This window comes from Rhineura floridana, chromosome 14 (genome assembly GCF_030035675.1).
Source record: "Rhineura floridana isolate rRhiFlo1 chromosome 14, rRhiFlo1.hap2, whole genome shotgun sequence".
Lineage (NCBI taxonomy): Eukaryota > Metazoa > Chordata > Lepidosauria > Squamata > Rhineuridae > Rhineura > Rhineura floridana.
This window is the reverse complement of record NC_084493.1, coordinates 16,837,762-16,865,454: the sequence shown is the minus strand read 5'-3', so window position 1 is coordinate 16,865,454 and position 27,693 is coordinate 16,837,762. Positions and strand designations below refer to the sequence as shown.

Genomic DNA, 27,693 nt, shown 5'->3' with positions numbered 1-27,693 from the left:
TATAAACATGTCACAAGCACATCAGGTTCAATGTTCATTGTCGTATGACCTTCCCACAAACAAATCAGAACAAATGCCAGGTGCAAAATAGTGGCTCAGGTACAAGGACAGAATTGAGCAACAAGGTACCACTGAGCACACACTCAGACCAGGAATGTGTTCTCAGTATCAGAACTGGAGCTCATTCACAGATCCTTACACACACGCAAATGCGCATACGCACAGTCCAGAGCTTGGAAAAGTTACTTTTATTAACTACAACTCCCATCAGCCCATTCCAGTGGCCATGCTGGCTGGGGCTGATGGGACTTGTAGTTCAAAAAAGTAACTTTTCCAAGCTCTGACGCACACACACCTACTTCTGTTTGCCCCAAAACTTTGTTGATTTCAGCGGATAAATTTAGGAGGGAGGGAGGCTTTTTGTTGCCACTATTGTTAAATCACTGAAAGCTGTCAGCCCTTGCAAATCCCCTACAGATCTGTCAGTAGATTTTGATCTAACTTCTGCCTAAGGATGGGCAAATCTGTCAATTTTGGTTTTTCAGTTCTCCACATCTCCACATCAGTTTGCAATTATTACTATTTTTAAAAAGCCTCATAAAAATTCATTAGCTTTTTGTGCCATTTCTCCTAATCTACACATTTTTGTATGCAATTTGACTAATGTATATGTTTTACAAAGAATTTCCCCTAATATTAGGCCTTTTTGTATGCTGTTTTCACTAACATATGCAATTAAAATGCATGCTTTACCCCCTAGTATATGCATTGTTGTACACATTACTTGCTGGAGAAGTGAACTGCAAAATTCAGAGAAGTCCAAATTTTGGAGGTTGGTTGTGTTTCAGTGCCCATATTGTTCTGGAAAGTGCAAATTCAGTAAGTTCGCCTTAAAATGTGGACTGGATTGAATTCCTCTGCTATCCCTACTTCTTCCCACCCCTGGTTTAAAGGGTTAAAACTTGCTTCCATTCGGCTGGAGAACTCTGTTGTCTGCCTTCACAACTCTTCTCATAATGAGGTGTCAAGAGGGGTAAGAAACTCACAAGCCGAGATGTCCAAATTAAGCAGACAAAAGAAAGTCATGCCAGTAATTGATTTTACAGAATGTGCTGAAAAGACCAAAAAAACCAGGCCCCCTTTTTATTTATAAATAACCTGAAACATCAGGGCTCATTGGTTAAGGTGGGAGATACCATAAGGGTGTTTTTTTTTTCTGCTCTAGGTCAATTAAAACCTGCTCCTTGTCCATCCCATATGCTTCATCATATGCTGGGCAACATAACAATAGCACGTTAATAAGTAAGACTTTGCCTACAGTAGATACTCTTTTTTGAGATGTTCATTCTTAATGTCTTGTCCTTTCTCAGGGCTGTAACCATGAGTTACATGATCACATGGCTCTCCCTTGAATTTCCAGCATTTCTTATATAACATACAAAGCCTCTGGGATTTTTATTTTATTTATTTTTAATTTTTTGCTTGTGGCCATATAAGGAAAAATGTGAGTTACTTTTCTTTCTTGTGGCTCACAAATACAAGTAAATAACTTTGCAAGGATATGCGGCTACTTGTCCTGGCCTTTCACCAAAGGTCCTTTGCTCCCTTTTGGCCCTCTCATGCCTGGTTCAAGACCTCCCATTTCTTTATTTTCTCCCCTTTGCAAGGGCATCTGTATCCCTATCATAAGTCTCTTGATCATCTCCCTGGCAAAATACTAAGCTGCCTCTCTGTACCTCCTCCCAAAATGCAAGCAGTGGTACTTTCTCTGTAGGACACATACATGGCTGCAGCAGATGTCCCAAAGGCAGTAGCACAGGGGTAAAGCATCTAGCAGAAAGTCTCAGGTTCATTCCCCAGCATCTCCAGGTACAACTGGAAGAGATTCCTGTCTGCAGCCCTGGAGAGCTGCTGTCAGTCAGTGTAGACAATACTGAGCAAGATGGACCAGTGGTCTGATTCAGTACAAGGCAGGTTCCTATGTTCTATTTGGCACCTCAGGTGGTTGCCTCATCTGCCTCTGACTTGGTCCGTCATACCTGCTGGTAACCAAAAGGAAAATCCAGCCCTATGCTATGCTAGGCTGTGCTAAACTAAGCTAAGCTATGCTATGCAATCGTATCCTGTCCAGTCCTTCCAATTCCCCGTTCCTTTTCTACTTCTTCAGCAACAGTTCTAAAAGGGAAACTGCTGCATCCAGGTTTTCCCCGCTGCCTCTCCAAACCATTTGTTCATTCTTCTTTCCCACCCCTCCTCCCACCCCTCAAGACAAGCAAGGAAACCAGTTCCCCTGTTGATGGACTTCCACCCCAGCCCAAGTCCTAATGGCAGCCCTTGATTTCTTGCAGACATTGATGAGTGCCACTCCAGCCCCTGTCTGAATGGAGCTACCTGCGTCGATGGCATCCACATTTTCAAATGCTTATGCCTTCCCAGCTACGGAGGGGACCTCTGTGACATTGGTACGGTCTGCCTACCTGCTTCAGCTAATTGTACTAACAGCTGCACCCCTTCTCTCTTCCCTGGGTTGGGGAGGGAAAGCAACCTGGTACATACACACAGTCCTCCCATCCCATCCCATCCTCATCTCTTCATGGCTAACTCTTTAATAACTTTTTTTAAAAGTGAGAACTGCAGCAAAATGTTGTAGCATGCAGTGCTTAGGATTCTAGCCACTACATTCCATTCCTCCCCCCGGTTTTCTGGTTCTCCCACCTCCCACCAAATGGTTAGTCAGCACACCATGGCCACTGACTATGCTCAGACCTCACTGGGGTTCATAGGAACATAGAAAGCTGCCTTATACTGAATCAGACCATTGGTCCATCTAGCTCAGTATTGTCTACACTGACTGGCAGCATCTCTCCAGGCTTTCAGACAGGGAGTCCCAGTTCTACTTGGAGATGCTGGGGATTGAACTTGCGACCTTCTGCATGCAAGGCAGATGTTCTATCACTAAGCTGTGACCCTTTCCCTAGAGTTTTTTTACCAGGTTTTTTTTAAAATGTGTGCAAACTTTTGAGATCCCCTTAAACCTGCTGATGCCTCCCTCTTGCGAGCCGGTGATGCCACTTTTAGCTACATAAGCAACAGTACTCAAAGCCTGAATATTGGAAATACGGGGTATGATACATTTTCACCATGAGAAAAGCTGGCCCTTTTGTTTACCAGCCTATATTTATCTTGTTATATAGTAAGCCGTTTCCATAGGTTGATTCTCTCTCTCTTTGTAGCTCTAAGACTTCTGGATATTCTCTTGGTCACATTTAGAAAGCAAAGGAAGCCTTCATCAGGCAGTTCCCAACATTGTTTCTCTTGGTCACGCTCTTAAAAGTCCAAGCTGAAATCACACTGAAGCATCATTTCAAGAAACAGAAAATAAGGCGAGGCTGTGGAGGTAGGGTCTAAGTCAGTTCTCAGTAGACCCTACAGAAATTAATAGGAGAAAGTTAAAGAGGCCTTTGTACTGGAATGATTATGTCATTAATTACATCAAATTCATAATTTACATAAATTATGTGAGTAAAGTAAATTATTTTATTTATTATTTTATTTATATCCTGCCCTTCCTCTCAGCAGGAGCTAAATATGCTAAATAGCAGACAGTGAGATAAATAACACAATATTTGGGGGAAACTGAACAGCACAGAATGGAAACAGTGCTGATTGTGTCAAAGACAAGTTAGAATGGAACCCACTGCCATGTTACATCCCTCGGAGGTGCTACCCTAAGGGGCAGGGCCAGCCCTATCATTAGGCAGAGTGAGGTGACCACTTCAGGCAGCAGATGCTGGAGAGCAGTGGGGGGAGCGCCCTGGCTACTCCTCCTGACTGTACTCTTCTGCTGGAGGGCAGTGTTGTGTGCCACATGACCTGTCCTGCACCCCCAGAAGTAGCACACTGCCCTTTGCTGCAGTGGAGCGTACTATGCCATTGCCAGTATTGACATGATTCAACTGCCAGTCCAGTCAGATACTGTACATTAAATGATGTTGGCGATGCCAACCTCATTCCTCATATGCTTTTTCAGTTTTTCCTCATAGGAACATAGGAAACTGCCTTATATAGTGAGTCAGATCCCAGGTCCATCTAGCTCAGTATTTACACTGACTGGCAGAGGCTCTCCAGAGCTTCAGGCAGGTTTTTCTCTCAGCCCTACCTTGAGATTCTGGGGATTGGCCATGCAAGGCAAATACTCTACCATTGAGCTACAACCCTCTCTCCTTCCCCTAGATATCCCCCTCCCAAACAACAACATTCTCTCTGTGTAAATGCTGATGAGTTCCTTGGTGGCGGTGGTGATGAAAGTGAATGATATTTATTTTCCAGGAGTCTCAAGTAAGAAAATAGATCCAGCACATCTTCTTACCAATAAGTAGATAGGAAGAAGTGGGTTAGGATGGTACCCCTGCATCTTAAAAAATAATCATGCATCTTTGACTTCTACATTCCACCCACTTACTTTATAAAACAGTATGAGAGGAACAAACAGCCAAACAGAGGTTTTTTCCTGCTTACTTACCTTGGTAAATAGGACAGAAAGAAATTGTGCACTTCAGTACTCTCGTTCCTCATTGTTCCAATCTTCAGTCCTCCACATTTCTGCAGCAATTTGCATCTTTTTAAAAATCTCCAGCATTTTAGTGCAAATTTCTCCTAATAAACACATTTTTGGAGGCGGTTTGGACAAATGTACACATATTTGCAAGTCATTTCTCATCGTATCAAGCATTTTTGCATGTTATTTTCACTCCTCTATTCATCTTAACTACACTTTCCCCTATCATGTGCATTTTTGTAAACATTGTTTGGTTGGCAAACCGCATTGCAAAATTCAAATAAGTGCAAATTTCGAAGGATGCCTGTGTTTCGGTTCTCATGTTGTTTTGGAAAGTGCGAATTTGATAGATTCAGCTTTAAATGCAAACTGAATCTAATTTCTTGCCCATCCCTTGTGTGTGTACACTAGGGGGGCAAGGAGTCTTTTTCAGTCCAAGGGCCAAATTTCCTTCTGGGCAAGCTTCCGGGGTCCACATGCCAGTGAACAGAGCAATAAACATGAATTTTACTTTTTTACATTAGGCTAGCTTCTACACACCCTTGCACACCCCTCTCTGACCTCCGTTCAGGCAGGCAAGAAGCATTATCAGAGTTCAAGGATACTTTTCATCCAGGCAAAAAGACTCAAGGAGGGGGCACAGCAGGGCTGGTGGGGATGTGTGGCCTGGAGAGGATCTCAAGGGCCAGACAAAGAGCTTGGAGGGCTGTATTTGCCCCCCCCATCCCTGGTGCATGCCATGGGGCAGTGATGGCTCTATCACACCACCCTCAGTTCTTAGAAGTGGAGAGCAGGAACATAGTTTGCAAAGTTTTTCACTACTTCTTTTCCCTCTCTGATCTTACATTGAAACATCTGTTTTATTTACATTCTGCCTTTTTATAACACAGCTGAGAGGTGCATGGGGGTAAGGGGCAGGGAGGTCCCCAGGTGGTCTATCATCCAGGTACCAACCATACCCAGATCTGCTTAGCTTCAGCGAGGTTGCAGCCTCAGATGCCTTCAGAGTTCAGTCCATACATCAGGCCCAAGAGTGAAATTAAGGCAGAGAACATAGTTGAAGCTCTCCAGAGAAAAAGATATATAAGATGCTACCTCCCAAAAGGAGTTACATGGGTTTCTTTCTTGTTTAGAGCAATGTTTTGAAATGCAGCTTGGCATCTGACTCATTTTTTTTACTTGTATACAAATGTATGGTTAAAAAAAAAAGGAATGGGTCTCCAAATGCATGTTTGGTTAAACATGCAGGTCTGAAAACATTGAAGAATACTACATTAAGGGCTCCACAAAGATTCTTTATACGTTTGCTCCATTCTGTCTGCAAGTATGGATTCTGATTGCTGAAAATTCCAGGGGATAAAGATGGTGACATTCTTTTGTAAATCATTTCACCCACACTGGATTAAAGAGAACAAAGTCAGCTGTGACAGCAAAAATGAGGGGAAAGATAATTCCTCCGGAATTATGTAAACCATGTTTAGTTGTGGTGTAATCTACTGAGGAGAGTGCTACTTACAATAAGCTCCAGGGACTTGCATTGAACACTCTTCAAAAGGCGTATTTAAGAATGTAAGAAACACCCTGCTAGATCGGTCTTAAGGTCCAGTTCACTGTTTCCTACAGTGGCCAGCTAAAAGTTCACAAGCAGAGTTTGAAGAGAGCAGCCTCTCCCTGCTCTTTATCTAGTTACATCTTGTATACAGAGGTATACTGCCTTTAAATATGGAGGCTCCACTTACTTTATAGCTACAGTATACCTATCCTCCATCAATTTGTCTAACCCTTTTTAAAGATACATGCAATGGTAAATGCCTACAGCAGCGAATTGCATAGGTCAGGAGTGGTGAACCTTTGGCCCTTCAAGATGTTGTTGGACTCCAACTCCCAACATCCCTGATATTGATTTCTTTATTATATTTATATTCCACCTTTATTGCAAGAAGCTCAAGGTGGCATACTTGGTTCTCCTTGCCTGCATTTTATCCTCACAACAATCCTGAGAGGTAGGTTAGGCTGAGAGACTGTGGCTGGCCCAAGTTCACCCAGCAAGCTTCATGGCTGAGTGGGGATTTGAACCCTGGTCTCCCAGGTCCTAGTCCATCACTCTAACCATTACACCACACTGGCTCTCTTTAATTATATAAGTTGAACCCATTGAAATCAATGGACCTAAGTTAATGATCCAACTCAACACAAAATGTATTTAAGTGTATAAATATTAGTCAATATTACCTATTGACTATTGACAGTTAAATGAATGCATGTAAATATAAGGGAAATGCAAAATATGTAAATATTAATAAGTGCCTCCTAGATATTAAATGTAACTGTCCCCCTTTTTAAGGAAAACTTTCTAGAAAAAAACCTTATATTTATTGAAAACCACAATAATAATACAATAAAAACACAGAACTACAACACACACATATATCATTAAACCTAGGAATGGTTCTTTTGAGCCATGTCGCACAATATATTTAAAGCAATATCATACCACTTTCAACTGTCATGGCTTCCCCCAAAGAATCCTGGGAACTGCAGTTTGTTAGGGTGCTGAGAGTTGCTAGGCGATTCCTATTCCCCTCACAGAGCTACAATTCCCAAAGTAGTTTAAGAATCAGTCCCTCTTCCCAGGGAACTCTGTAGCTCTGTAAAGGGAACAGGGGGTCTCTCTCAGCAGCCTTAACAAACCACCGGTCCTATGATTTTCTGGGGGAAAGCCATGCCTCTTTAAAGTGGTATCATAGTGCTGTAAATGTATAGTGCAGATGCGGCCTTAATTGAACTTGGAATTCCCCAGTCACGTACACCTATACTGTTTAGGGCCTGACACTGTCCTGCAGGGATTTCTTTACCTGCTGACAATTTACCGCAGAAAACATCCTGAATATTTCCTGAGGCTCAGCTTTTTGGGACACAAGTGACTCTCTATGACCTCCCCTCCTCAGGTTTAAGATTTTGGCAGACTGAAAAGACAATGCCATTCTTTCCCCCCCTTTTTTTGTCTCTTTGGCTTTCTATGATGTCATTAGAGTGTTTTTAGTGGGTTTTTTTTTTTGCTGCCCTGGACACCTCCTGGAGAAAGGACGGGATATAAATTTAATACATAAATAAAATAACAGGCTTTAGAAATGTTGCTCGGTGCTGTAGGAAGCCTTCAGGCCGATGAAGTTAATAACTCTTTTTGCCTGAGGGGACAGCCATGCATCACATCCCTGTTCAGGAAAGTGCCGCCTAGGCGTCTGTGGGGCGGGCATTTTCCTTGTTGTGGTGAAGTGGCAAATGTGGCTCCCCTCCCCCCCTTCAAGATACATAGTACCCAAAGCTGGTAAAGTTATTTTGACACCTGAGCAGAACAAACAATCCCACAAACATCTCACTCCCCTTCCTACCAGTAAATTAGATAGCTAACAAACTGCCCTTTTGTGACACCCCAGTCATCTGCCTGAGGCAGTTGCCTCATTCTGCCTATGCATGTGAAAACTGCAGTTATTGCAGAATGCCGCAGCATGGTTGCTAACAGAAGGAAGACCCTGTCCGCATGTAACACCCCTGCTCAGAGATCGGCACTGTCTGCCAATTTGCTACTGGGCCAAGATCAAGGTAAATAAAGCTCTTAACAGCATGGAACCAGTTTAATTGCCGGACCACCTCACCCCATATGTGCCCACTCGAGCACTTCAGTCTGGAACTGGAAATATTACAGGTGCCACATAATATCCGTTCCGCACTTGTAAGAAATCATTCTTTTAGTGTGGTGGCACCTTCACTTTAGAACTCCCTGCCTGCTGACATCAAGCAGGCACCTTCGCTGGACTCTTTTCGTCACCTCCTAAAAAACAAGCCTATACATCTATACAGAGATATAGAAGTCAAAATATGTTTTGTTTTTAGCTTAACTGTTGCTTTCAATTATATTTTGAATTTTGTAAATTGTCTTTTATTGACAATTTTAATGTGTTTTTTTGTAAACCGCTTTGAGGTTCTATTTACAGTCAAGTGGTATGTAAATTTTATTCAAATAAATGTGTGTGTGTATGTGTGTATTTAAAAGCATTTGTAAGCCACTTAATATTTAAAACATCTCTAAGCTATATACAAAAATCACATAAAAACAATAAAACAGCATTATAAAAACACATTTAAAAAGAGTTAAAAACAGAAATCTAGTCATAACAGAATTCAACCTTATGGGTCAGGGAAAACATGGGCAAACGGTTGTGTCTTGACAAGATACCTGAAACTACTGATGGTTGCTCTTTCACATATGGCACAGAGAAGGGCAGTCCACAGTGTAGGGGCAATGGCATCAAATGCCCATTTTGGGGACACCCCCTCAAAGATATCCCATAGGCTACAGAGTGCCATGAGTAATATTTCCCCAGATGATCTAAGTGACCTTACAGGTTTCTACAAGGGCAGAGGGTTTTTCCCGTGTTGTTCAAAGGTTTATATGTTAGTAACAAGACCTTGAACATGGCCCAGTAGCTGATCAGCAGCCAGCGCTGATTTTTCCAAGTTTAAGTTCAGTTCTCCACATTTCCACTTGAGTTAGTATTTTAGCGGAAATTTCTCCGAATATACACATTTGTATGCAATTTCCCCTAATCTACATATTTTTGCAAAATGATTTTTTACTAATATAATGCATTTTTGTATGTCATTTTCACAAATACACTGCACCTTTTTGCACACTTTACCTCATTATATGTGTTTTTGTACACATTACTGGGTTGGAGTACTATGATGCAAGATCTGGAGAAGTGCAAATTTTGAAGGATGGCTGTGTTTCTGAATGCATATTTTTTCAGAAAGTGCAGATTCGTCTTCAAATGCAAACTGAATCAAATTTTTCTTCCACCCCTATGCTCAGTGCAGGTGTAACATGTGCCTGTCCAGGTCTGCCACTCAGTGACCTGGCCATCGCATTCTGCACCAGCTACAGCTTAGTAGGCCATGCACACATCTGTGGAGAGATTTGGAAGACTTAAACCTTCTCTTCTTGTTCATCTATCCTTTTTATTGATTTCCAGATCTGGCAGAATGTGAAGCAGGCTGGACCAAATTCCAAGGCAACTGTTACAAGCACTTTGAAGAAAAGCACACGTGGGTGGATGCTGAGAACCTGTGCCGAGAACATCAGTCCCACCTGAGCAGTATCATCACTCCCGAAGAGCAGGAGTTTGTGAACAGTGAGTGGGGTTACTTGAAAGGTCTGCAGGGCCTTAGGAGACAAAGATGACCTGAAACTCTCCAGGTCACACTTCAGGTTTCCAAAGAGCAACAAACTACACATTCATCTTGAATTTCACTTTAGAAGTGGAACCTGAAACAAAATGTTGCAATACAGGGCCCCTCCAGACTGAGGGTTTTTTTTCATGGGTGTATTCTGCATTAGTGGTGAATTTATACAGGATCATTCACACATTATTCTGCTTTATTAGTTATTCAGCATAGCTTCCCCAGTATTGCTACATTTATTATTATTATTATTATTATTATTATTAATAATAATAATAATAATAATAAGTAGTAGTAGTAGTAGTAGTAGTAGTAGTAGTAGTAGTAGTAGTAGTAGTATGCCTCACTATTTCTACAACATAATGAAATGGCTTGCGTAAAATCAACACAGGACCAAATAAGACTGAAATTATACCTAAAAACAAAACCAGCTAACACAAACCATTAGCAATTAAAAACAAGCAGCAGTTTTAAAAACAGCAGAATGCACAATTGGTCTTTTTAGACTCTGGTCTTAATGGCCTACATCATCATTATTATTATTATTATTATTATTGTTGTTGTTGTTGTTGTTGTTGTTGTTGTTGTTGTTGTTGTTGTTGTTGTTGCTGGCTGCCTGTCTGACTGGCTGGCTGGCTGGCTGGAGGGACACTCTTGCAGGACAAAAGTTGGACAAAAAAAACCCCACCCTGGAACATTTTTTATATAAAAAGTTACAGGATATCAGCAGGATGTTACAGGACATACATGACTGGAAACAAAGCAGTATGTCCACCCCAAAATTTTTGCAGGCATAAATGCTATTGAAAGTGAGATTGCATATAACTGCCCCAATACCATCATGAACACAAATAATCAAGAATGCCCAATTAAAAATGGTATTATGTGTTTATGTTTTTAATGTGTTGTAAGTCGCTTGGAGACCTTTGGGTAACAAGCGACTAATAAGTCCAATAGATGATGATGATGATGATACATCTGGAGTGTTCACAATTCCTGCCAGCCAACTATGCCCTCTTCCAGGATACTCCATTACCTCCCCCCTCCCCAGTTTTCCATTTTCCCTCTGTCAGCATCCTATTCCAACAGAGCATGCTCAATCCTAATTGAGTTCGTTAGTACTTCTGCTTCCCCAAGCACACTGATTCCATCCCTCTGTTGGGCCATTTTGGCTATATCATGAATGGCACTCAGAGAACTGAAATTGCTATTAGTGTCTATGATTCAGTGGAAACTCTAGCAGAAACATTTAAAGTTGAAGGAAGAGAGGCAAACTAGCTGATATGTGAAATGCATGATTTAAAAAATAGCAAACCTGTTCAGTTCAAACAAAAGCTGCAAGGGAGGGGGGAATGATTGGAATTGGGACTAGGACATGTGGGGAGTTAAGCCTTTCCCCATGCTACGGTTCCAAGGATCACCCATGCTGGCCGGAGCTGATTGGCATTTCAGTTCCACCAGCATCTTGGGGGCTACAGGATCCCCACTAATCCCTAAACCACATTAGCACTCCTAAGAACATAAGAAGAGCTTGCTTCATCAGGCCAGTGGCCCATCTAGTCCAGCATCCTGTTCACACAGTGACCAACCAGATGCCTATGGGAAGCCTGCAAGCAGGACCTTCATGCAAGAGCACTCTCCCCTGCTATAGTTTCCAGCAACTGGTATTCCAAAGCATAGTGCCTCTGACTATGGAGGCAGAGCATAGCCATTGTGGCTAGTAGCCCTGAAAAGCGTTATCTTTCATGAATTTGTCTAATCTTTGTTTAAAGCCATCTAAGTTGGTGACCATCACTGCCTCTTGAATTCCATAGTTTAACTATGCAGCATGTGGAGAAGTAATTTCGTTTGTCTGTCCTGAATCCTCCAACATTCAGATTCATTAAATGTCCACAGGTTCTAGTGTTATGAGAGAGTGAGAAAACTTTTCTCTATCCACTTTCTCCAAGCCATGCATAATTTTATATACTTCTATCATGTCACCTCTGACTTGTCTTTTTCCTAAACAAAAAAGCCCCCAAATGCTGCAATCTTTCCTCATTGGGGAGTCGCTCCATCCCCTTTATCATTCTGGTTGCCCTTTTCTGAACCTTTCCAACTCTACAATATCCTTTTTGAGGTGAGGCACCCTCACTTAAAATAATCTTAGAGAACAAAGCTTTTCTCCAGGAAAATATGTTCTTTTCCCCAATGGTAACAGACCAATTTTCTCTCTGTGTGTCTCCTTTCTAGACAATGCACAAGACTACCAGTGGATTGGCCTTAGTGACAGAGCTATTGAAGATGACTTCCGCTGGTCTGACGGACACTCCCTTGTGAGTTACGTTCTGGAGGGAGATGGTTTTCAAAGAATAGTTCTGGACTGATGGGAAACACTTCACAATAAAAAAGCTTCCTTCCTCAGAAGGAGTTGTCAAACTGGATTCCACCACCCTCCCCCTGATGCCCAAGTGTACAAGGGGCTTCCACTTCTTGGAGAAAAAGACGAGAGTCAGAGTTAGAGCTGGCTGAAGCTGCCATATGTTCCATGAGGAGATGGGAATATATACAGGTACCTGTATGGTACCTGAATATTTTATCCTACAGGCACTGGAGGCTGGTGCCCATTGTGACTGATAGGGTGGAAGGCAGGGAGGCCAGGTGGAGCCAAAGCCAGTGATAGGTGGAGGTGGAGCCAGAGCCAATGACAGGCAGAGCCGACTAATTCTAGTTTTGTCCCCACCCTCTTCCCTTTCTGCAAGGAGTAACACTGTAGCTATGGAGGAAAGAAGTCACAAACTATGCTGCCACCACCTGGGCTAGCTGTAAGAAAGAAGGCAGGTGGGTGGGGGTGGGATGATGGCAGGCTGAAGCTGGGGGGGGCAGTGCCCCATTTGCCCAAATGGACCAGCTTCCACTGCCTGCAGGGCAAATGATGTCTTTGCACGGGTGAGTGTGAATTTTGATCAGAAAACCGGAGCAGGGGACAAGAATTAGTCCCTTTCCTTTCCAGCACTACATCCCCAGATTGATTTTTTTAAAAGGAGATCTGGTTGCTGATTTCCCACCATTGCGTCTAATTTAGCCCTAAGGAAAAGCCTGTTTCTCTGTTTTACACAATGGCACAGTGGCAAATTCAGAAGTGCAGGGTCCCTTCATGATAGACATAGCCACACCCCCTCCCCTCTTTTTTTGGTTGAGAATGAGATCCTTGTTAATGCCTTCTCTCACAGCAACAGATGTCCCTAGAAGCCAATGAGCATGAAAGGGGAGCTTGTTGGCTACTGAGGAGAGTCTTCTCAGTGGCCGACTCACCTCCTTTCACTCTGATTGGCTCCAATCAGCGGGAAAGGACAAGGAAACATGTTAGAAGATTCTTCTCAGTGGCTAACACACTCTTCTTTCATGCTGACTGGCTCGTAGGATGCTGGAGACATAGGGACCCTGATGGGACCTTGCTCCTAAAAACATAGGGGGGCTAAGACCACCCGAGACCCCAAATGACTACACCGCTGATGTTACAATGCAAGCTTCTTTCTCTTCTTTCCCAGCAATATGAAAACTGGCGGCCCAACCAACCTGACAACTTCTTTGCCAAAGGAGAAGATTGTGTTGTAATGATCTGGCATGAGAAGGGCGAGTGGAACGATGTCCCCTGCAACTATCACCTCCCGTTCACATGCAAAAAAGGAACAGGTAAGGCTTGAATCTGTGCAGTTACAGGCCTAGACAGCAGCTTTTCCCAAACACTGTGCCAAGATGCACTAGTGGTGAACCTTTGGGCCTGCAGATGTTGCTGAACTACAATCTCCATCAGCCTCACTCAGCATGGCCAATGGCCAGGGATGATGGGAGTTGTAGTTCAGCAAACTCTGGAGGCCCGAGGGTTCCCCACACTTGCACTAGTATGTATCACTCACTTGAGAGATCTGCTGGTGTGCTGTGAGAAAGAAAGAAATTCAGTAATTACATCAGGGATGGGAAATCTGCCCATCAACCCCTTGGAAGCGATTTCAAGGCTAATCTTCAGGGATGATTAGATATCAGTCCAGCAACATCAGTCACAGGTTTCCTTCCCCTAAATCAAATATCTTCAGAGGGTCAGTGACTCACACAAATATGCAGCAAGAGACCTTGGAGGGCAGGTAACTCTAGTATATCCCACTGTATCATGTGTGATTAGATCATTCCATCACTTCAGGTGGCAGAAATCTGCCAGGGCTGGTTCTTTTTCACCTTGATAAAGCTGCTGTAGATGGAGAGCAGGTAGATGGACTGTGAGTAGGGTAGGTGCGGGGAACTTTTGACCCTCCAGATGTTGCTGAACTGCAACTCCCATCATCCCTGGCCATTGGCCATGTGTACTAGGGCTGATGGGAGTTCTACTTCAGCAACATTTGGGAAGCCAAAGATTCCCCACACCTCGTGTAGGGGAAGTGAAAAGGTGCTTTCCTTCCCTGCTGTTTTGTCCACGCAAAACTCTCCTCCCTCATTTGTGGTTTTCCTCCTGCCTAGCCGGGGAAAGAAAAAAGATAACATGTTAGAAGACTCTTCTCAGTGGCTAACACACTCCCCTTTCATGCTGACTGGCTCGTAGTATCCTGGAGACATAGGGACCCTGAGGACTGCAGCAATCTGAAGCACGTAAATGGCTGGAAAAGACAAGGCTTTTCCCAGTTACATTTCTGCATGTTATTTTCTTTGATATATGCATTTTTATGCACACTATACCTAGAACGCATATTTGTGTACATGTTATGTGGTTGAAGAACTGCACTGGCAAATTCGGAAAAGTGCGAATTTCAAAGGGTGACTGTGTTTCAGTTTGCATATTGTTTCCAGAAGTGCAAATTAGATAGATTCGCCTTTAAATGTGAACGGCATTGATTTTGTCTCCCATCCCTAGTTAATCAATTGTTTATGGCTCCTATTCTGGCTGCCACTTTAACAAAAGAACTGGTCCTCTGCAGCCACAGACTAAGAAAATATGATCCCCTGAAGCCACAGAGCCTGGCTGATGGACCTGATGACAGGAGGCTCTTAGCAACATTGGCATCTGAAGACCTCATAGAACAAACAGCAGACAAAGACTCTAGTATGTATGGAGCCCCCCTTCCTGCACCAAGAGTCGGGGCAAGGATAAATTTGCAGAGAGCTCACTCCCCAGCCCAAATATGTAGCAACTTTTAAGCATAAGACCTGCATCTAATACTTGCAAATCCCCCAGGATCTCCATTTTTAACCCAGTTCCTCCACCCCATTGTTTTAATAGCTGAGACCTGCTTTTTTTCTGACTCAAACTTGGAGATTCTTACATCTCAAAAAGATTTGCTTTCAGAGTGTGTAGGACAGAGTAAACTCTGCACTCAGAGCAGCAAATTCTCCTGGATTGTTGTGTGAGTAGTGATGAGGGAGAAATTTGATTCAGTTTTCATTTAAAGACAAATTTACCAAATTTGCACTTTCCAAAACAATACGTGAACCAAAACACAGGCATCCTTCAAAATTTGCATTTCTCTGAATTTTTCAGTGCAATTTTCTAGCCAAGCACCGTGTAAAAAATGCATATACTGGGGGAAAGGGTGCATAAATATGCATGTAGTAGTGAAAAGAACACATAAACATGCCTTATATCAGTGGAGATGGTTTTGCAAAAAAATTGAACATTAGGCAAAGTTGCATTCAAGCATGTGTATATTAGGAGAAATTTGCACAAAAATTAGGACGTTTTTAAAAAACAAATTGCAAACAGATTGGAAATGTGGAGAACTGAACCTAAGACAGGGAAAATGAGAAACTGAAATTACTCAGCCAATTGGATGTTGATGGCAGAAAGAGGCAAAGCTAGAGCAGTGAATCATACAGAGGCACAGCAGGCGGCCTCCTTTGTGGGTTGATAGTTTGAACTCACAGGAGCCTTTAGTTAGCTTATTTATTTACAGATCCACACTATAAGTTATCTTGCTGAACACTAATGTGCCCTGTCACGTACTTTGGAAATTCCTGTCTAACCTCATCCTGTCAGTCACACATCCAAACTAGAGAGCCCCTTAATTCCTTCTACAACCAGAGTCTCAGAGCTCCTTATAGGAACATAGGAAGCTGCCTTATATTAAGTCAAACCATTGGTCCATCTAGCTCAGTATTGTCTACACTGACTCGCAGCAGCTCTCCAGGGTTTCAGGCAGGAGTCTCTCCCAGTACTACGTGGAGATGCCGGGGATTGAACCCTGGACCTTCTGCATGCAAGCCAGATGCTCTCCCACTGAGCTACGGCCCTTCCCCATTATGGATGGGCAAAGTACCCCTGGATTAGCTCTCTCACCCTAGGGCGGCCTGGTTATCTGCACCATCCTGTCAGTGCGCAAGCAAGATGTCACTGCACATTCGGGGCAGGAAAATAATAAAAATTACTAGGATAATAAAAGAAAGCATCCAACCACCAGTCAATGAGCTGCTTTGTGTTGAAAGCCACTCTGAAGGATTCCCTTTCCTCCACCAGTTGCCTGCGGAGACCCACCCATGGTCGAGAATGCCAGGTACTTTGGGAAGAAGAAGGAGCGCTACGAGATCAACTCCATGGTGCGGTACCAGTGCAATCAGGGCTACATTCAGCGCCACCTGCCCACCATTCGGTGTCAACCCAACGGGCACTGGGAAGAGCCACGGATAGCCTGCATCGATCGTATGTAATGGTCTATATCTCTACTGTTCACACCATGATCATGTAGGAAGCTGCCTTATGCTGAGTCAGACTATTGGTCCATCTAGCTCTGAATGGCCTACTCTGACTGGCAGTGGCTCTCCAGGGTTATCTGCACCATCATTCGCAGCCCAGCCTGGAGATGCCTGGGATTGAACCCAGGACCTTTTGTGATGTGAGCACTTACAGAGCATTCATCTTGATATATTCAGGCTGAGATGATACGAGATGGCCAGCTAGTGGTTGTTACCTCGCACTTTCATTGAAATTTTCCATCACTTTTCTTATCAGACTTTTTGTGGTTAGAAAAGTGTCAGGATAATGGCACTAGAACATACAGGATAACCACCAGTTTTTCTGTGAATACACAGCCCTACTGGAAGTTCTAGGGCCTTTTCACAAGTGAGACTTCAGTGTGTACACTGCCACTGCTTGGAGGAAGGTTGGGATATAAATCAAATAATAAATAAATAAAATACACACCATACATTTAAAGCACATGATGTCATGACTAGACGATACATAAAATGCAAGATTTAAAAAAACAAACTAACATGTTCAGTTCAAATGGCGGCTGCAATCGGAATTGGGCTCATGGCATGTTGGAGGAAGTATTAAGCCTTTCCGCATGCTATGATTCCAAGGACTGGGGCTGATGGGAGTTGCAGCAGTCCAGCAGCACTCCATTGGAAACCCCTATTTCTCTTACAGAGCTGTAGTTCCCAGAGTTGTTTAACATTCAGTCCCCCTTCCTAGGGAACTCTGGAAATTGTAGCTCTGTGAGAGGAATAGGGGTCTCCTAGCAACTCTCAGTGCATCTTAACAAACCACAGTTCCCAGGATTCTTTGGGGAAAGCTATGACCATTTAAAGTGGCATCATGTACTGCAGATGGGGTAAGTGTCTGAAAAGGATTACAGGTCTAAACCTCTCCCAGATAGGGCTGGACCACAGGGCTAGAAGCTAGAAATTCAGCTTTTGGAAGTTTTAATTCAATAGTGATGCCAAAGTTGGCAAGTACTTCTTGGCCAACATGCTATGCTCAGCAAACCTCTCTGTAAGTCTTTGAGTCCTCTCAACTGTGAACGAACAGAGGGCAGGGAGGAGACTCATAAGGCAAGAGAATATTCTAGACCAGCGTTTCCCAACTAGTGGGCCACCAGATGTTGTTGGACCACAATTCCCGTCATTCCTGACCATTGGCAATGCTGGCTGAGGCCGATGGGAGTTGTGGTCCAACAACATCTGGTGGCCCACTAGTTGGGAAAGGCTATTCTAGACTGTATCTAATTAACCTTCCCTCCTAAACAGTGGTGTAGTCATCCAGGGTCTCAGGGGGTCTTAGACCTCTTACTTTTTTGGGAGCAGGTTCCCAGCAGGGTCCTTACATCTCCAGCATCCCATGAACCAATCAACATGAAACGAGAGTGTGTTGACTCTTCTCAGTGGTAATGTGCTTCCTTGTCCTTTCCTGCTGATTGGAGCCAATCGGAGTGAAAGGAGGTGAGTCAGGCACTGAGATTACAGTTTCAGTAGCTAACACTCTCCCCTTTCATGCTGATTGGCTCCTAGGGATGTCTGTTGTTGTGGGAGAAGACGTTAACAAGGATCTCATTCTCACCCCCACAGCAAAAAAGGAGGGGGTGTGGCCATGTCTATCATGAAGGGACCCTGCACTTCTGAATTTGCTACTTCACTACTGCTCCTAATTGGCCAATAAAAGATTTAGGAATCAACTTAACTGTGGGTTTTTTTTTAAAAAAAAAAAGACTTCTGAGTATGGATGGGGGAGAAATTTGGTTCCATTTGTATCTTAATGAGAACCCACCTATTCATATATTCCCAAAACAATACATGAATCATAACATAGGTATGCTTTGAAATTCAGAGTTCTCCTAATTTTATGATGCAGTTTGCCAACCCAAAAATGTGTACAAAAAAAGCACATATTAGGGGGAAGTGTGCATAAAAATCCATATATTAGTGAAAGCAAGATATAAAAATGCATTACATAAGGAGAAAATGACTTGTAAAAATGTGTACATTAGCCAAAACTACATACAAAAATGTGAATATTGGGAGACATGCACCCTGAAATGCTGGCTAATTGTTGTGAGGACTGTTTAAAAAAAAAAAGCAAATTGATGCAGAAATGTGAAGAACTGGATTTCAGGTTGGAAAAATGAGAGAAACTAAAATGGACAGATTTGCCCATTCCTGAGACTAATGTATTTGGGGAAAGGAAAATCTGAACAGATCCATGATGGGAGGCCGTGTTTGAAAATTATTACATTTTATTAAACAAAATTTATGTACCACTTGATTGTAAAAAAAACCCCTCTAAGTAGCTTACAAAAACCATTTAAAATTATCAATAAAAAATTAAATACAAGTAATTAACAACATTTTTAAAACAATTAAAACAGCAACTAACTAAAATGATTAAAACACATCAACATCTATGTGTCTGGATAGGCTTGACTAAACAAAAAAGTTTTAGGCAGCCACTGAATGGAATACAGTGAAGGTGCTTGCCTGATGAAAATCGGCAGGGAGTTCCAAAGAATAGTAAAAGAATAATTACTTGCACGTGTGTAATGGGTATTATGTAGCACCTGTAACAGTGCTAGTTCCGTGGATCAAAGTGCTCAGGTGGGCACATACAGGGTAGGGTGGTCCCACAAGTAAATTGGTCCCAAGCTGTTTAGGCTTTATATATCAGTAGTAACACCTTGAACTTGGCCCAGTAACAAACTGGCAACCAGTGCAGACTTCTGAGCAGAAGTGTTATATGCTGACAGGGTCTCACTCCCATCAGCAGTCTGGCTGCAGCATTCTGCCCTAATTGCAGTTTTGGGGTGAAGTGCAAGGGAAGCCCCACATAACTTTCCCTTCTGCAGCTTCAGCCTTTATATCTCCCCTGACCCTTGGTCTGTCTGCGGACATTCTCACCTTGGTTGAGGATAACCACTTCCCACCCTGGGCAGCCTAGATCAGGGGTAGCCAAGATGGTGCCCTCTAGACACTGTTGGACCACAATGCCCAACATCCCTGCCAATTGGCCATGCTGGCTTGAAGTCCAACAACATTGGAAGGGCACCACATTGGCTACCCTTGGCCTAGACCTGGGGTTCCCAAACTGCGGTCCGTGGTCCACCAGTGGTCTGCGAGCTTCATCCAGGTGGTCCACAGCATAACCATATTAAATATTCACATTGATTTTAATTGTATTTTATTGCTTCCTTTATTTCTTATATTGTATTTTATTGTATTGCCATTTGAATTCTGTGGAATGCAAACTGTAATACAATCAAATACAATATACAGTAATAAATAAAAGACGCAATAAAAATACAAATAAAAATCATACAGCATCTAGCACAGTGCTTTACAATTGCTACAGCAGGTAGAAAAATCATGAAGTGGTCTGCCAAGAGCTTCAGCGATTTTCCAGTAGTGGTGGTAGGGAAATCTGGGAACACTGAGACACTTAAGAACATCAGAAGAGCCCTGCTGGATGAAACCAACAGTCTCTTTAGTCCAAGGGCAAGTGGTCAAGGATGGTGGGAGTTGTAATCCACCAACATCTTAGTCGCCTCTGCTTGGAAGCAGCAGTCCAAGGTCTCAGGCAGACATCTCATATTACGTTCTACTTGGAGATGCCAAGGAATGTACAAGAGACAACTTCCCTATTGGCACTGCTTTCAGACTTTGTAGTTATGGAGAATATCTTGGTGACTTCACAGAGCGTCTGAGGATCAACGTTGGGATCCGACAGCCTGACCTTCCATCCCATTCATCATTTTTGATTCCATTCCATCATCTTTTTTGTTGTCTTCCGGCAATTTCTTTTCTGCAGAACCCTTTGCCGTTATTTATTACTGAGCCAATTGCGTATTATAGAGCCATCAAGGCACATAAAAAGCTGCCTGATATCAGGTCAGACTTGGCTTTGTCCGCCGAAGACAGTGATGGGAAACTATCTAAGCCAAAGATGAGGAATGTTGCTGGACTACAACTCCCATCATCCCTGACGATTGGTCATGCTGGCTGGGGCTGATGGGAACTGGAGCCCAACAGCATCTGGAGGGCCACAGGTTCCCCATCCCTGATTTAAGCCTAAACTGCAGAGGAGAAGGTCATATTCCCATTGTAGATCCATCCCACCTTTCCATTCTCCAAATGCTTTACATTTTGTTGAAATAAATCTGTGGCAAAGTTGGCCTACCAATGAAGAATCCCAGAGGATTCTGCGATTCTTTCTAAGCTGTCAATGCTGAAAGCAGGAGGAGAGGCTGAATTCATGTACTACTTCTAGCATGACAAGCACCCCTTGACTTGGCTCTCTAGACTGCCTTTATCATGGAGAACCTGGTTCTTGGGCTACAAAAGCCTACCCTTGGACTGCAATTCCCATCAGCTTCAGGGATAATAGGAGCTGTAATCCAACAACATCTGGATGGCCATTGGTTCCCTGGAACATTTATTTGAGCCAGCTCCAGATAGTTCATAACCAGAGCCAGCTCTAGTATTAGAATGAAGTGGGGTGGCCTGCTTTAGGTGGCATAGTACTTAAAGGACAGCACAGTGGGCACCTCCAGACTGTCATTATTTTGCAGGATGCATTCAAGTGCATACTGGCATTTGGCATTTGCACAATTAAAGTGAATTCAAGTGGTCTGTCACCCTGGCACAATGAACTGACTTTCAAATAGAAGCAGACTATTTTTGCAGTTTGGAAAGTGATGAGGAAATATATTGAAAACTGAGGATTTAACTAATAATGGGAAGATGTATAAACACCCCACAAACAAATCAGGACGGTTGAAGGATAGATGCTTTTTGTCATATAACTGCGCCACAAAGAAATCAGAACAAATGCTCAATAAAGACTGGATATAATCTAATCTCCACGTAAGCCTTGTGTAAGCATATCAGAATGGATGCTTAATAAATAGGTCATCTGGAGGAGCCCATGGTCGATTATTTAGCTTGTTATATTTTTTGCAACGGGGAAGAGGGCATTTAGATTTTCATCCCACCAACATGTCTTGGCCCATTTTCTGGCTTCATCCTCTGTAAAGAGAAAGCGATCTTCTCTTATCTAACTATGACTTATGGAACAAACAGCAATATGAAGGGATGCCACCTCATGAGCCGTAATGGTGGTGATGTCTTACCCTCTTAACAGCTATGGGAAATGGCACCCTTATTCCCCCACCAAACAGTAACAGAATTGTCTCTGGCACACACACACCCAGCCCAATTTTTTTACCTTTAATGTTTGATGGGGAGGAGGAATGGGCAAGGGCCTGCTATGAAGTGCAATGAAAAGACGCCCAGCTGATTCACCAGGTCCCAGAGTGCCGGCAATGAGAGAAGGCCCAATTGTGCAGCAGTAAGCATACTGGCGCCGTGGCACATTTGGAATGGAGAGCTGGAGAAACAACACGTAGTGTTTTTCCAGAGAGAAAGGGGGGGGGGTTGGTCAAGCCAGCTAAGGACAAGCGGAGTCTCTATACCCTCCATCCCCTAGGTAACAAGGTGTCTTTTCTTCTCATTCCCCTCCCACAGCTTCCACCTACAAACACAGACTACATAAGAGAAGTCCACGGACTCGATCAAGGACCAATAGAGGAATGGCACAGAGAACCACCCATTAGAGAGGGGAGAGATAAGAGAGCGGAAAGAGAGATTTTATGGAACAGCTATATTAACAGAATCAATTTCTTCTTGTTGCTTTTTTGATGTTTTATATAAGGAAAAAATATATTAAAGAAAAAAACCCACCTTGTGTATATGTAAAAAGAGAGAGAAGACATTTTTGCAAAACACCAAAGCAAAAGCATTTTATTTTTTGCTAACTGTCTGGATTCAATTATCTTTGTGCCTTTGGGGGGAAGGGGATGGTGAGGGCCAATTCAGGGTGAGGGTTAAGTTAAATAATAAAGATTGTTATTTTTTGTGGAGGGGGGACGTCCTGATTTTATTCACAGGCAATGTAATTTGATCTGCAGGGTGGACATGCCTCTCTCTTTTCTTCTCCCCCCCTCTTTTTTAAAGCAATTGTGTTTCTCCTTCCCCAGCCCACCCAGATTCTTCCCACTGCTGCAGCATACCTTGAACAGTTCAGAGGGGGCCACTGGGAGACAGTGTGTATTTTTTTTTTTTAAGTGAAATGGGTTAAGCCATTTCAGTGGGAAGGGAAAGAGGACTTCCACCTCTCCCAGAGAGGTGGGGGAAACAGCCATTGCTCATTTGGATATGTTGATTCCTTTAAATAAATGCAAAATGTAAAATAATGTGTGGAGGCTGAAATTAACGAGAACACCTGACCAGCCAGAGTGGCAATGAAAAAGAAACAGGGGGCAAAGCTAAATGATGGGTCTCTGGGCCTGTTTTCCTCCTGGCCCCTTTTCCTTGTCAGTTTCCAGTGACTCTTAGTCAATTTCTCCTCCCCTCCAATTTTTTTTAATCTTTTAAATTGTGTGAAGGAAATGGGAGAGTAAATGAGGAGAGCAAAAAGACTGAAGTCTGACAATTGGCAGACCGGCTTCATAATAAGCACTTCAGAATCGCTCTTAATGGGTCATTCCAAAGACTTCCTCAACTCTAGCATGCTGGGTGAATGCAGACTGTATTTGAAAAATGAAATGGACTGCCTTCAAGTCAATTCCAATTTATGGACGACCCCATGAACAGAGTTTTCATGGCAAGCAGTATTCAGAGGTGGTTTAGCACTGCCTCCCTCTGGGGCTGAGAGGCAGCGACTGGCCCAAGGTCACCCAATGAGATTCATGGCCGAGCCACCATATGAATGAATGTAACCACTTTCTAAGGTGGCCATCCATAGTATCCTGCCATTTGGCCACATCCTGGGATCCCCTGGTTTTTGTTTGGAAGGGTAGTAAAAAAAAATAAATCTCCCCAACACCTGGCAAGAAGTTACAAATGTGTAACTTGTGGTAAATTACCACTTTGGCCAATGTATGTACTTTCCAGCTTCAAAGGCAGCAAGCAAAATTCCTTTGGGGATTTTGTAAGTAAGGCATAAAAACATAGGAAGCTGCCATATACTGCCATTGGTCCATATACTGCCATATACTGCCATTGGTCCATCTAGCTCAGTATTGTCTACGCTGACTGGCAGTGGCTCTCCAGGATTTCAGACCGGGGATTTTCCTAGCCCTACCTGGAGATGTCGGGGATTTAATCTGGGGCCTTCTGCATGCAAAGCAGATGCTCTAACACTGAGCCATGGCCCTTTGGGACAATGCATGATAGCATTTCAGCATCTGGTAACCAGAGATATACTGCCTCTGTCTGTTGAGGCTCCCTTTTGTTTTTGCTATCATGATAGTCCTTTGCTCCATGAAGTTTTCTAATCCTTTTTTTAAAGACATCTTAAGCTTATAGCTAAACTTATTTTGAACGATGCTTAGTTCCATAAATTAAATGTATTTCATTGTACAAATGCATGGCTACTACAGATCTCAGCCTTGTCTCTAAGGAGCTCAGAAGAGTAGGCTAGGGTCTATCCAATTTTATCTTCACAAACAACCTTGTGAGGTAGTTTATGCTTCCTTCTGTTTTTCTGAACCTTCTGCCAATCATTTCATTTGGGAAGGAATTTGTTGATTCTTCCTGTCAGAATAATGCTCAAATTATACAAGGGAGGGGAGGGGAGGGGGAAGGCAAGAAGGCAGTGGAGTCCTTAATGAAGTCGACAAACACCACCCTTGCCTTGATGTTCCCTACTTTTAGCCAAATCATGAACCCCCAGTGGAGACTGGTGGCTCTGATATCAATGAGGCAGTGAATCATGCTGGATTTTAGTCCTTCATGTCAAAGATCTGTCCAAGGTGCTGAAACATATTTTCAATATGGGTTCAGAACCTTGGACAGATCCTTGAAACTTAGGACTAAAACCTGGAGCGCATTCACTGCCCCGCTGATATCAGAGCCACCCGTCTCCACTGCCCACCCCGCCTCCCCATAGCCTTTGAAAAACAGTAGTTAAGGGGCTGGCACAAAAGGTAAGGGGGCTGAGCCCCCTCTGGCCTCCCTATAACTTGAGCCACAGAATCACTCGACTTAGCAACATCCGAGGTTTGCTTCCTCAGCCATTTTCTTCTCATTCTGCTGCATGCATCTGAAAAGTGCAAGTATAAATATATATGGAATGCAATCTCATAAGCCTGTGTTTCCCCTCAGGGCTGTTTCCTACCCCCAAGACATACAGCAAAGCCGCTCCCATCCTGAGATGGCGCTTTCTCAAGGGGGACTGTGCCGGGCACTTGGATTCCCTGCACCTATTTATATTTTTTAAAGCATAATGGTAATAATTATTGAAAACAGAGAGAAAACTAGTCATTTTTACAGTAATTTAAATGGACTCGCCAATGTCTCTAGGATGCTGGTAGGAGCCTGGCTTTTGATGTGTGTTCTTTATCAAGTGGGGAAGGGGGGACGATCTGGGGGTTGGGGATATGGAATGAAGCAAAGAAGAGCTTGTCTGATTTTTCTGGAAAAAAGCAAAAAGGGAGGAACCCAATCCAGAAGTTTTTTTCTTCTTTTTTTTGGCAACTCTTATGCATAGAATGCAAGACTCAAAATGCAAACAGCTATCAGCGTTGTTGTGAACCCTGTACAATAAAACTTGTTATATTTTATCCTTGCTGAGGTGCAGGTTGCATGCTGTGTGTGTCTGCGTGCATGCATTGGGCTCATATGTGCACACATCACCATTTGTGTGCACACATCATTCCGGGTCAGAGGCCATGTTATGGAAAGAACAGGCTACCTCAAAAGCACATTGGCGAAGCTTAGGGGGTGTAAAGAAAGTTGTCTATCCATCAAGGCAGGAGAAGGGGCAGGACAAGGGCATCAAGTATGGACTGCTATCACCACAGTCTCAACGTGCTGTTGTTGTGCAGGCAAATAGGAAGCTGCCTTATATCAAGTCAAAATATTTCTCCATCTGGCTGAGTATTGCCTACTCTGATTGGGGGCAGCTCTCTCAGGAGCTTCATGTCACTTCCTTCCTGGGTTCTTTTAATGAAGAGACTGCCTTACATCAGGGATCAGGAACATGTGGCCCTCCTGATGTTGCTGGACTACAACTCCCATCATCCCAGACCATTGGCCATGCTGGCTGGGAGTTTGATGGGAGCTGCAGTCCAACAGCTGGAGGGCCACACATTCCCCATCGGTGCCTGACAGAGTAGACCATTGTGTTCTAAGGGAGAATCTATCCTTCAAGGTATTAAAATATCATCTTGGGGCAGGGCTTTTAGTGTTGTTTACCCCTTTGTGTGGAACAGCATCCTAGTGTGATACAACAGGTGCCCACGAGATTGTAGTCAGCTAACTTTTACTCAGAGTAGACTAACTGAAATTAATAAGCCTAAGTCATGGCCATTCATTCCAATGGGCCTCCTCTGAGCAAGCATTAGTTGAATACGACTCACAGTTTGTACTCTCCAGAAACAATTGAAAACATAATTATTTCAACACGCTTGTTTCGACAAGACATTCTTGTTCTGACAAGCTTTTGTTGTGGTTTACTTGTACTGTTTTTAAACCTCTTTTGGTTGTTTTCTTGTATGGTTGTAAACCACTGCAAAATGGATATGAAAGGTGATTCATAAACTGATAAATAAATATGAATAAATAAAAAACTGGAGGTGCCAGGGACTGAACCTGGCTCCTCCTTCATGCAAAGTATTTGCTCTGCCACTGAGCTAAGACATATAGTCTGAGTTGGACAGACATACGGGTATGTTGTCTGTTCAGCAATTGCAGTGGTTCCACTCACTTAATTGCCATAAACAATTCAATGGACCTTTAACTTGAGCACCAACTTATTACATCTTTTGTTAGTTTCCAAAGCAGCTTTACCTAGGGTTGGGGAAGAAATTTGATTATTTGCATTTAAAGAGAAACCAACTGGATTTGCATTTGTAGGTGCACCTACTGAAACACAGCCGTCCTTTGAAATTTGCACTTCTCTCAATTTTGCATACATTTCTCCAACCAAGACATGTGGTCAAAAATGCATATACTTAAAGTAAAGCATATGTTAGTGAAAATAACTATTAGGCAAATTGCAAAAAAATAATGTGTATATTGGGGGGGAAATCACAGTAAAATGCTGCATTTTCATGAGAACTTTTTTTAAAAAAAATTACAAAGCGATGTGAAGAACTGAAAAAAATAGAAACTGAAATAGATTCATCCCTTTCTAGCTCTATCATAAAGGAAAAGTGCAGCAGCGATTTCAACTGTTTCTTTTGGGGTGCTGTTAAGGTGGGAATCAAATTTCCCAATGGGTCATGAGAGCCATGTGAATAAATGGGAAGGGCAGTCAAATATGACTACCTTAAGCATCATCATGTGTTTGCACAGCCTGTTCCTTACATTTCCTTACCACACTTGCTTTATTAACAGCAGAGAAAGCAAACAACCTCTGCAAACTTTTTAAATTCATTACATAAGGTGGGAGATTAATTTTAATTAAATATTGAAGGAGGGAGTTCTTTGATATGTTATGCAAAGATAAGCACAGGCTTTTGATTAAATCATTGGCATATACATGAATGCCGTTCATTCAAGGCTCCTTCCATCAGGTTTGTGGCCTCTCCTGGCCCCTACACAGACAGACACACAGAGATATTCCTTTCCATTCTCCCCTCCCCCACAAGTTCCCCGATGGATTTCACTTTTCAAAACCTCCTTTCTGTCTGCAAACTTCTCTTACTTATTTACTCACTCTCTCTCTCTCTCCAGTGCTATTTCTGTCCCTAAAGCTTTTCCCTAAAAGCAAAAACTAGGGCTTCCACATCTGACAGCTTCCAAATCCCATCAAAAATGTTTGCGTTGGTTGAACAGCTTCTCTGAGTGAGTGGGGCACACACAACACAAAAAGTGGAATGATATCCCACAAATTTCTTGATGGTTTTCTTCAGAGCTTTATTTGCAGATGTCGAAGAAAGCCGCAACATTTGACAGCAAAACCTAAATCTGAGGCAGGCTTGGCAATGGAGCACATAAGTACAAAAGTGTGGAAGGCAGGGAGCTTCCTATAATAGTGGCAAGATAGCACCACGTAAGGGTTTTCAGAGAAGGTAATGCTGTTGTATTGTGAATGACAGAGAGCACAGAATATAATATCGTGCACAGAGAACCAACTAAGATTCCCAAGAAGCTCAACT

The 27,693-nt window shown here is 43.0% G+C and overlaps 1 protein-coding gene across 2 annotated transcripts in view; it reads left to right on the top strand.

Annotated features, from left to right (window-relative positions):
- Window positions 1-22,980, top strand: part of ACAN (aggrecan) — a 70,945-nt gene extending 47,965 nt beyond the window's left edge. The window contains exons 15-20 of one of the 2 annotated variants that reach the window (XM_061595462.1): window positions 2,349-2,462; window positions 9,592-9,750; window positions 12,032-12,114; window positions 13,330-13,474; window positions 16,281-16,463; window positions 22,055-22,980. In XM_061595462.1, coding sequence (XP_061451446.1) covers window positions 2,349-2,462; window positions 9,592-9,750; window positions 12,032-12,114; window positions 13,330-13,474; window positions 16,281-16,463; window positions 22,055-22,143 — 773 coding nt within the window. In that variant the 3' untranslated portion in view covers window positions 22,144-22,980. The remainder of the gene's footprint in view (window positions 1-2,348; window positions 2,463-9,591; window positions 9,751-12,031; window positions 12,115-13,329; window positions 13,475-16,280; window positions 16,464-22,054) is intronic. The other variant, XM_061595463.1, reaches the window with a different exon arrangement.
- Window positions 22,981-27,693: the final 4,713 nt, after the last annotated feature.